This window comes from Oncorhynchus clarkii, chromosome 16 (assembly GCF_045791955.1).
Source record: "Oncorhynchus clarkii lewisi isolate Uvic-CL-2024 chromosome 16, UVic_Ocla_1.0, whole genome shotgun sequence".
Classification (NCBI taxonomy): Eukaryota; Metazoa; Chordata; class Actinopteri; order Salmoniformes; family Salmonidae; genus Oncorhynchus; species Oncorhynchus clarkii.
In genome coordinates this window covers 566,466-578,480 of record NC_092162.1, presented here as the reverse complement: position 1 = coordinate 578,480, position 12,015 = coordinate 566,466, and the positions used below count along the sequence as shown (strand labels likewise).

Genomic DNA, 12,015 nt, shown 5'->3' with positions numbered 1-12,015 from the left:
GAGGACAATAGAGGACAATAGAGGACTATAGAGGACTGTAGAGGACAATAGAGGACAATAGAGGATTGTAGAGGACAATAGAGGACAATAGAGGACTATAGAGGACTGTAGAGGACAATAGAGGACAATAGAGGACAATAGAGGATTATAGAGGACTGTAGAGGACAATAGAGGACAATAGAGGACTGTGGAGGACAAAAGAGGACAACAAAGGACTATAGAGGATTGAAGAGAACTGAAGAGGACTGTAGAGGACAATAGAGGATTATAGAGGACAGTAGGGGATTATAGAGGACTATAGAGGACTATAGAGGATATTATAGGACTGTAGATGGCAATAGAGGACTATAGAGCACTATAGAGGACTGTAGAGGACTATAGAAGACTGTAGAGGACTGTATAGGACAATAGAGGACAATAGAGCACTATAGAGGATTATAGAGGATTGATAAAATGACTATACAGGACTATACATTATGGGTCTCGTCCCGTGCATTGTTATTACGGGTCTCGTCCTGTGTATTGTTATTACGGGTCTCGTCCTGTGTATTGTTATTACGGGTCTCGTCCTGTGTATTGTCATTACGGGTCTCGTCCCGTGCATTGTCATTACGGGTCTCGTCCTGTGTATTGTCATTACGGGTCTCGTCCTGTGTATTGTCATTACGGGTCTCGTCCCGTGCATTGTCATTACGGGTCTCGTCCTGTGTATTGTCATTACGGGTCTCGTCCTGTGTATTGTCATTACGGGTCTCGTCCTGTGTATTGTCATTATGGGTCTCGTCCTGTGTATTGTCATTACGGGTCTCGTCCCGTGCATTGTCATTACGGGTCTCGTCCTGTGTATTGTCATTACGGGTCTCGTCCTGTGTATTGTCATTATGGGTCTCGTCCTGTGTATTGTCATTACGGGTCTCGTCCCGTGCATTGTTATTATAAAGGACTAATGGTCCTGTTAGATGACTCTGTAGAGTCCCACATAAAACACTTAAGTCCATGTCGATTCTGCAATAGGGCATAGAGTAGGGATTAGTTTTATTCTCATGGAATAAATCTCTGTGAAGCTAAACTCAAGCCTTACTAAATCATAATCAGCTCTGAAGGCTGACAGTTAATCAATCATACACCTAGATGTTAATGGGTCTCTGAGCAGTAAAATCTCTGTGGGTGGAATATTCCAATACCCTAACTAATGATGGCTCCCCTTCCTGTCACATTATGGACTTGATAGGGGAGGCGGAAATGAACAAATGCTCCAAAACAGTGGCGTTAATGGGAACAACACGCTAGAAAGCCGAAACAACAACACAGGCACTCACAGGTCCAACAGCCATGGTAAATATCATCGACCAGGACAATGGGGAACAGAGGCACATTTATACAATTACTAATCAGGGGAAAGGGAACCAAGAGTGCGTAATTAGACAGTTCAGTGAAGCTTAGAAGGTCGGGGATGTAGAACTCCGGAACTCACACTGATACAACGGGGAAAGAAACCCTCATTGTCTTCTGAGGGACAAACCCAGGGTAATACATATACCAGATCATTAATGCCAACATGTGAAGCCTAACCACATGCGTAGGTGTTAAACAACACAGCTAATTATCCTAATAGATACAGTGGGCATTAAAGACAGTAAATGTGAACTGGATTTACCATAGCTAATGAATGATCTGATATTACCATAGATAATGAATGATCTGGTATTACCATAGATAATGAATGGTCTGGTATTACCATAGCTAATGAATGGTCTGGTATTACCATAGATAATGAATGATCTGGTATTACCATAGCTAATGAATGGTCTGGTATTACCATAGATAATGAATGATCTCTGATATGGTATTACCATAGCTAATGAATGATCTCTGATCTGGTATTACCATAGCTAATGAATGATCTCTGATCTGGTATTACCATAGCTAATGAATGATATTGTTTTACCAGAGCTAATGAATGCTCTGTTATTACCCAATGACTGTATCTATTATGGCGTATTACCATATCTAATTACAATATTTTAACACATCTAATGAGATAGTTATATACCCTAGCTCATCATACATGTAAATACATTCAGCTCTGTCCTTCTGTTATTCTACACTGAATGACACTCTGGGCCCTCTGTTAAAAGCCAAATACCACACCCTCTTACCATGTTCAGCTGGGTTACTACAGCAACCCTCCTCTATTACCATGTTCAGCTGGGTTACTACGGCAACCCTCCCTATTACCATGTTCAGCTGGGTTACTACGGCAATCCTCCTCTATTACCATGTTCAGCTGGGTTACTACGGCAACTCTCCTCTATTACCATGTTCAGCTGGGTTACTACAGCAACCCTCCTCTATTACCATGTTCATCTGGGTTTCTACAGCAACCCTCCTCTATTACCATGTTCAGCTGGGTTACTACAGCAACCCTCCTCTATTACCATGTTCAGCTGGGTTTCTACAGCAACCCTCCTCTATTACCATGTGCAGCTGGGTTACTACAGCAACCCTCCTCTATTGCCATGTTCAGCTGGGTTACTACAGCAACCCTCCTCTATTACCATGTTCAGCTGGGTTACTACAGCAACCCTCCTCTATTACCCTCCTCTGTTGTACTGACTCAGTGTTGTACTGCCTCACTGTTGTAGTGCCTCACTGTTGTACTGCCTCAGTGTTGTACTGCCTCACTGTTGTACTGCCTCACTGTTGTACTGTGTCAGTGTTGTGCTGCCTCAGTGTTGTACTGCCTCAGTGTTGTACTGTGTCAGTGTTGTACTGCCTCAGTGTTGTACTGCCTCAGTGTTGTGCTGCCTCAGTGTTGTACTGCCTCAGTGTTGTACTACGTCAGAGAGACAGACAGACAGACAGACAGACAGACAGACAGACAGACAGACAGACAGACAGACAGACAGACAGACAGACAGACAGGTTCGGAGGAGAGGAGGAGGAAAATAACGGGGAGAAGGGTCCGTGCTAACTGCAGAGCTGTTTTAACAGGACAAGGACAGAAGAGGACGGGGAGAAGGAGGAGAACAGAAGAGAGAAAAGGATGGACAATATGAATAAATGTGGGCTGAGTTCAGAGTTACTTTAATACGAGGACAGAAGCAGTGTGTCTGCTCACTGAGACGAGAGGCCATGGGCGTACAACAGGTTCTATTATTAGTCTACACAGAGAGAACGATACTGCCTCTCCCCTCCTCCCCTTTTCAACTGGTTTGGATCAGCATCATGTGCTACACAGTTTAGACTGGGTTGGATCAGCATTATGTACTGTACAGTTTACACTGGTTTGGATCAGCATCATGTGCTACACAGTTTAGACTGGGTTGGATCAGCATCATGTCCTGTACAGTTTAAACTGGGTTGGATCAGCATCATGTACTGTACAGTTTAGACTGGGTTGGATCAGCATCATGTACTGTACAGTTTAAACTGGGTTGGATCACCATCATGTGCTACACAGTTTAGACTGGGTTGGATGAGCATCATGTGCTGTACAGTTTAGACTGGGTTGGATAAGCATCATGTCCTGTACAGTTTAGACTGGGTTGGATCAGCATCATGTACTGTACAGTTTAGACTGGGATGGATCAGCATAATTAAATAAAGGTAAAAATATATATATTTAAAAAATGGGCCTCACCCCAGGTAGCTATGTAACACAGGCATCACCCCAGGTAGCTAGGTAACATAGGCAACACCCCAGGTAGCTAGGTAACATAGGCAACACCCCAGGTAGCTAGGTAACATAGGCAACACCCCAGGTAGCTAGGTAACATAGGCAACACCCCAGGTAGCTAGGAAACATAGGCAACACCCCAGGAAGCTAGGTCACATAGGCAACACCCCAGGTATCTAGGTCACATAGGCAACACCCCAGGTAGCTAGGTCACATAGGCAACACTCCAGGTAGCTAGGTCACATAGTCTACACCCCAGGTATTTAGGTCACATAGGCTACACCCCAGGTAGCTAGGTCACATAGGCATCACCACAGGTAGCTAGGTCACATAGGCTACACCCCAGGTAGCTAGGTAACATAGGCTACACTCCAGGTAGCTAGGTAACATAGGCTACACCCCAGGTAGCTAGGTCACATAGGCATCACCCCAGGTAGCTAGGTCACACAGGCAACACCCCAGGTAGCTAGGTAACATAGGCAACACCCCAGGTAGCTAGGTAACATAGGCGTCACCCCAGGTAGCTAGGTAACATAGGCAACACCCCAGGTAGCTAGGTAACATAGGCAACACCCCAGGTAGCTAGGTAATATAGGCATCACCCCAGGTAGCTAGGCAACATAGGCTACACCCCAGGTAGCTAGGTAACATAGGCTACACCCCAGGTAGCTAGGTCACATAGGCATCACCCCAGGTAGCTAGGTCACACAGGCAACACCCCAGGTAGCTAGGTAACATAGGCAACACCCCAGGTAGCTAGGTAACATAGGCATCACCCCAGGTAGCTAGGTAACATAGGCAACACCCCAGGTAGCTAGGTCACATAGGCATCACCCCAGGTAGCTAGGTAACATAGGCAACACCCCAGGTAGCTAGGTAACATAGTCATCACCCCAGGTAGCTAGGCAACATAGGCATCACCCCAGGTAGCTAGGTAACATAGGCAACACCCCAGGTAGCTAGGTCACATAGGCATTACCCCAGGTAGCTAGGTCACATAGGCAACACCCCAGGTAGCTAGGTCACATAGGCATCACCCCAGGTAGCTAGGTAACATAGGCAACACCCCAGGTAGCTAGGTAACATAGGCATCACCTCAGGTAGCTAGGTAACATAGGCAACACCCCAGGTAGCTAGGTCACATAGGCATCACCCCAGGTAGCTAGGTCACATAGGCAACACCCCAGGTAGCTAGGTCACATAGGCATCACCCCAGGTAGCTAGGTCACATAGGCAACACCCCAGGTAGCTAGGTCACATAGGCAACACCCCAGGTAGCTAGGTCACATAGGCATCACCCCAGGTAGCTAGGTCACATAGGCATCACCCCAGGTAGCTAGGTCACATAGGCATCACCCCAGGTAGCTAGGTCACATAGGCATCACCCCAGGTAGCTAGGTCACATAGGCATCACCCCAGGTAGCTAGGTCACATAGGCATCACCCCAGGTAGCTAGGTCACATAGGCATCACCCCAGGTATCTAGGTCACATAGGCATCACCCCAGGTAGCTAGGTCACCTGCCCTAGAGGGGGCCTCTTATATTGTTGTTATCTAACCTTTATTTTGACAGGGAGTCATGACTCATGATGAGACCAGGGTCTGTTTAACAAATGAGCCGTCTAATTACAAAGATACACATGAAATACAATTAGTAAATGCAAAACAGAAATACAAAACACCATCATAGAAAATAAACTCATTCTTCATCAAAAAGGTCCCCAATCATCAGTCTGATTTGCCCTAGAGGTACCAAACACTTCATCAGTCTGATTTGCCCTAGAGGTACCAAACACTTCATCAGTCTGATTTGCTCTAGAGGTACCAAACACTTCATCAGTCTGATTTGCCCTAAAGGTACCAAACACTTCATCAGTCTGATTTGCCCTAGAGGTACCAAACACTTCATCAGTCTGATTTGCCCTAGAGGTACCAAACACTTCATCAGTCTGATTTGCCCTAGAGGTACCAAACACTTCATCGGTCTGATTTGCCCTAGAGGTACCAAACACTTCATCAGTCTGATTTGCCCTAGAGGTACCAAACACTTCATCAGTCTGATTTGCCCTAGAGGTACCAAACACTTCATCAGTCTGATTTGCCCTAGAGGTACCAAACACTTCATCAGTCTGATTTGCCCTAGAGGTACCAAACACTTCATCAGTCTGATTTGCCCTAGAGGTACCAAACACTTCATCAGTCTGATTTGCCCTAGAGGTACCAAACACTTCATCAGTCTGATTTGCCCTAGAGGTACCAAACACTTCATCAGTCTGATTTGCCCTAGAGGTACCAAACACTTCATCAGTCTGATTTGCCCTAGAGGTACCAAACACTTCATCAGTCTGATTTGCCCTAGAGGTACCAAACACTTCATCAGTCTGATTTGCCCTAGAGGTACCAAACACTTCATCAGTCTGATTTGCCCTAGAGGTACCAAACACTTCATCAGTCTGATTTGCCCTAGAGGTACCAAACACTTCATCAGTCTGATTTGCCCTAGAGGTACCAAACACTTCATCAGTCTGATTTGCCCTAGAGGTACCAAACACTTCATCAGTCTGATTTGCCCTAGAGGTACCAAACACTTCATCAGTCTGATTTGCCCTAGAGGTACCAAACACTTCATCAGTCTGATTTGCCCTAGAGGTACCAAACACTTCATCAGTCTGATTTGCCCTAGAGGTACCAAACACTTCATCAGTCTGATTTGCTCTAGAGGTACCAAACACTTCATCAGTCTGATTTGCCCTAGAGGTACCAAACACTTCATCAGTCTGATTTGCCCTAGAGGTACCAAACACTTCATCAGTCTGATTTGCCCTAGAGGTACCAAACACTTCATCAGTCTGATTTGCCCTAGAGGTACCAAACACTTCATCAGTCTGATTTGCCCTAGAGGTACCAAACACTTCATCAGTCTGATTTGCCCTAGAGGTACCAAACACTTCAGCAGTCTGATTTGCCCTAGAGGTACCAAACACTTCATCAGTCTGATTTGCCCTAGAGGTACCAAACACTTCATCAGTCTGATTTGCCCTAGAGGTACCAAACACTTCATCAGTCTGATTTGCCCTAGAGGTACCAAACACTTCATCAGTCTGATTTGCCCTAGAGGTACCAAACACTTCATCAGTCTGATTTGCCCTAGAGGTACCAAACACTTCATCAGTCTGATTTGCCCTAGAGGTACCAAACACTTCAGCAGACTGAATTGCAATAGAGGCACCAAACACCTCAAATTGAAGAGAATATGGTGTAGAAAAACTAAAAGCTGAATTAACTCTGTAGAGACGAAGAAAATCCAGTGTTAGAAATCCCTGAGTCTGGGTATGGTGACTGGTACGTGTAAAGGTTAGTAATGACATTAGGTACAGCAGGAGTTGTTGTAAAATAGCTTTATAACTGAAAAGAGAGCAATATATCGATGATGACGCTGTCACGAACGTCGTGAGGGAAATGACCGGACCAAGGTGCAGCGTCGTGAGGGAAATGACCGGACCAAGGTGCAGCGTCGTGAGGGAAATGACCGGACCAAGGTGCAGCGTCGTGAGGGAAATGACCGGACCAAGGTGCAGCGTCGTGAGGGAAATGACCGGACCAAGGTGCAGCGTCGTGAGGGAAATGACCGGACCAAGGTGCAGCGTCGTGAGCGTACATTTCCTTTTATTTTGAATGTCGCCAACAAAGACAAGAAACAACAAACCGACCGTGAAGCTTACTAAGGCTAAACAGGCCACTAACAAAGTCAACTACCCACAAGTAAGGTGGAAAAACAGGCTGCCTAAGTATGATTCAAAATCAGAGACAACGATAGACAGCTGTCCCTGATTGAGAACCATACCCGGCCAAAACATAGAAACAGAAAACATAGAAATAAAGAAACTAGAATGCCCACCCTAGTCATACGCTTTAATGTTTGTAATCATGAAAACGCAAATGCTAAGTGTCTGACTGCCAATCTGTAGTGATGGGGGAAAAATCTATACACTTACATATGACAATATTTTTTGGAATGATATTATATCGATACTTTGTCTCCAAATATTTTTGCTAGGTAGGGTTAGCTGCCGCTAGTTGGCCGTACCTGAGCCAGAACTCCTATAGCTTGTTCTCCATCTTGTTTTTAAATAGTCAGCCAACATGTTTTCATCACTTTCCTTTCCATGACTGATCAAAGCTTGTTTTCCGATGGTTCTTCTTGTCTCTCTGCAGCAGACATACAGTATAGCGAGCAATATGTTTGGAACATAAAATCGCCATAAAATCGAAGCAGTGTAAATACATTTGATTTCAATCCCTTTGTGACCCCTTTTGATTTGAAGGAAACCCACATATTTGTGGAAGTGTTCAGGAAGGGACTCTTTGCACCTGAATGTCAGAACATTCAAGAGAGTAAGTTCTCGAAGTTGATTTTCTTCGCATACCCCACAATATCATGATACATCCATGTCTTCATCACTGGAAAAGAAAAACAGCTGAGTTTGATATCATTTAAAAGCTTAAATAGCTTGTCAAACTATTTGACAATTTCTTGAATGTTTTTTTACCCCAGACGTCAATCTAAAAAGAAGAAAAATCTGATATTTGCATATGTTGTAGCCTAGACCCTATTTGACCTAACGTGAGGTGTTAGTATTGCACCATCGGTGAGACATGCTCTTGAATACAGAGGGGGTGTCATGTTTTGGTGATACAGTTGAAGTCGTACGTTTAAATACACTTAGGTTGGAGTCATTAAAACTGTTTTTCAATCCCAGAACAACAGCAAAGGACCTTGTGAAGATGCTGGAGGAAACACGTAAACAAGTATCTATATCCCGAGTAAAAACGAGTCCTATATTGACATAACCTGAAAGGCCTTTCAGCAAGGAAGAAGCCACTGCTCCAAAACAACCATAAAAAAGCCAGACTACGGTTTGCAACCAAGGATGGCACAGGAGAGGAGAGACCAAGGATGGCACAGGAAAAGAGAGACCAAGGATGTCACAGGAGAGGAGAGACCAAGGATGGCATAGGAGAGGAGAGACCAAGGATGGCACAGGAGAAGAGAGACCAAGGATGGCACAGGAGAAGAGAGACCAAGGATGGCACAGGAGAAGAGAGACCAAGGATGGCACGGGTGGCACAGGAGAAAAGAGACCAAGGATGGCACAGGAGAAGAGAGACCAAGGATGGCACAGGAGAAGAGAGACCAAGGATGGCACAGGAGAAGAGAGACCAAGGATGGCACAGGAGAAGAGAGACCAAGAATGGCACAGGAGAGGAGAGACCAAGGATGGCACAGGAGAGGAGAGACCAAGGATGGCACAGGAGAGGAGAGACCAAGGATGGCACAGGAGAAGAGAGACCAAAGATGGCACAGGAGAAGAGAGACCAAGGATGGCACAGGAGAGGAGAGACCAAGGATGGCACAGGAGAAGAGAGGCCAAGGATGGCACAGGAGAAGAGAGAACAACAATGGCACAGGAGAGGAGAGACCAAGGATGGCACAGGAGAGGAGAGACCGGGCGAGCTGTACATGTAAGGCCTAAATCTGGGATGTTGGGTTGGCATGAAACACACAAGGCTTAATAGACTGGTGTAAAGGTGTACGTTAGTCATTTGGTTGACATAGCTACAAGCACAGGGATCACACTCAAAACACTAAAGGGCCTAGAGGAAAACAACTAATAAGTAAGGATAGAAAGAAGGAGAAAGGAAGCACAAGGTAAGGCTCTAACAGGAGGTGTTCAAACAGGACACACCTAGGGAGGAAACACACTGTTGACAACAGGTACCGGTTCCCTACAGTAAGAAGGTACAACTTAATCCTGCTTTATAGTCATCTTCAACACATTTATCAAGAGGCCAAGTGCTGAGACTACATCCAGCAGAACAAGCCGACCTTTTCTTCTGATATGTGAAGCGTTGACCTCCTCTAAAGGGGGGTGAAGAGGTGGGGGGCTGGCAGAGAAAGGCTGTTGGTTTGATAATGCCAACTGGAAATAGACCAGACCCTTGACAGTGAACATATATTGTTCTTTGTTAATCTAAATAATTCCATATATCACTGAATTCTTTCTCCAAATCACCTTTGGTCAAATGTGAGATACTCCATTCATACTGAAACATGGAAATAGAAGAGATAAGTGAACAATAATCCAAACCTGACCTCTGACCCTAACCCAGATGAATTACCTCTAGTCTCTGCACCATTTCTCGTATATCTTCTTCACAGCCATCCTGAGCAGACAACAGCACACACTCTCCTCTCTCGTAGAAGATCTTGATGCTAATGATCCCAGATGTCCATCCGATGACATCACGACAGGAACAGTTGAAGACCACGTTCTTAGACTGCTCCTCTATTAAAATGATGAACTCGTTGGACACGCCCAAGAGACAGTCCACGTCTGCTGATTGGCCAAAGTCCCGTGCGGTGACGGACCAGGTGATGGCGCCGACAGAGAACAGGTGAGCGTCTTTACGAGGTTTGGCCTTCTCTTTCTTCTTGGCTCCCAGTGTGATGAAACTGAACTTCACAGCCGAGTCCATGGTCGCCGTGGACACGAAGTTCTCGGCCAGGTCGCGGAGGTACTCCTGGCGCGTTCTGGTTGCCATGGCACGGAACTTCTCAGATTTGTGGGCGGCGTTCTCCCCATTGATGACCTTGGCCAATAGGAAGTCTCGGAACACAGCGGACTTGGGGAAGGTCACTGCCTTGGGGATTGGAGGGCCGAACAGAGGGACGTCTTTAGAACGAGAGACAGCAACGCTGTAGAGGGGAGTGAGAGAGAGGAAAGAGAGAGAGAGAGCGAAAAAGAGAGGACGGAGTAATTTCAAACTATCCTAGTGATTTCTAAACATTACTGTGGAGTTGTGATGGCTCCTAGTGATTTCCAGACATTACTGTGGAGTTGTGATGGCTCCTAGTGATTTCCAGACATTACCGTGGAGTCATGATGGCTCCTAGTGATTTCCAGACATTACCGTGGAGTCATGATGGCTCCTAGTGATTTCCAGACATTACCGTGGAGTCATGATGGCTCCTAGTGATTTCCAGACATTACCGTGGAGTCATGATGGCTCCTAGTGATTTCCAGACATTACCGTGGAGTCATGATGGCTCCTAGTGATTTCCAGACATTACCGTGGAGTCATGATGGCTCCTAGTGATTTCCAGACATTACCGTGGAGTCATGATGGCTCCTAGTGATTTCCAGACATTACCGTGGAGTCATGATGGCTCCTAGTGATTTCCAGACATTACCGTGGAGTCATGATGGCTCCTAGTGATTTCCAGACATTACTGTGGAGTTGTGATGGCTCCTAGTGATTTCCAGACATCACTGTGGAGTCATGATGGCTCCTAGTGATTTCCAGACATTACTGTAGAGTCATGATGGCTCCTAGTAATTTCCAGACATTACTGTGGAGTCATGATGGCTCCTAGTGATTTCCAGACATTACTGTAGAGTCATGATGGCTCCTAGTAATTTCCAGACATTACTGTGGAGTTGTGATGGCTCCTAGTGATTTCCAGACATTACTGTGGAGTCATGATGGCTCCTAGGGATTTCCAGACATTACTGTGGAGTCATGATGGCTCCTAGTGATTTCCAGACATTACTGTGGAGTTGTGATGGCTCCTAGTGATTTCCAGACATTACTGTGGAGTCATGATGGCTCCTAGTGATTTCCAGACATTACTGTGGAGTCATGATGGCTCCTAGGGATTTCCAGACATTACTGTGGAGTCATGATGGCTCCTAGTGATTTCCAGACATTACTGTAGAGTCATGATGGCTCCTAGTGATTTCCAGACATTACTGTGTAGTCATGATGGCTCCTAGGGATTTCCAGACATTATAGTGGAGTCATGATGGCTCCTAGGGATTTCCAGACATTACTGTGTAGTCGTGACATTTCAAAACACTAAAAAAAAACACAGAGAAGCATTAGCAGACAGAGTGAATACTAATGGCGGACAGTCCCTAATGTCCCTAATGTCTCTACATAGAGTAGTGCACTACTTTTCCAGACCCCTGTGGTCTAATCGTCAGAGAGAGTTATGCGTTGGATGAGCCATCAATTTTCTGAACGGTCTGGAGGGTGTTACTACTAAGAATAGCTTAGTCGATGCCATAATCGATGTGTTACTTAGTTTACTAAAATATTTTCCTCGGCCTGAAGTGTGGTGTTTCTGTAATTGACATCTTAAGGCGACGTTACCTACAGAATGTTACATGTGCTTCCACCCCTCTGCTTGTTCCTCCCTCCTCCACCATCCTCCCCTGTTTAATCTGCTGTTAACCATCCTCCCCTGTGTGTGTGTGTGTGTACCTGTAACAGATG

The 12,015-nt window shown here is 45.5% G+C and overlaps 1 protein-coding gene across 1 annotated transcript in view; it reads right to left on the bottom strand.

Moving 5' to 3' along the window:
- LOC139367853 (signal induced proliferation associated 1 like 2) overlaps nucleotides 1-12,015 on the bottom strand; it is a 306,546-nt gene that overhangs the window by 134,277 nt on the left and 160,254 nt on the right. Inside the window, exon 11 of the mRNA XM_071106185.1 lies at nucleotides 9,859-10,435. Within this exon, the coding sequence (XP_070962286.1) occupies nucleotides 9,859-10,435 (577 nt within the window). The remainder of the gene's footprint in view (nucleotides 1-9,858; nucleotides 10,436-12,015) is intronic.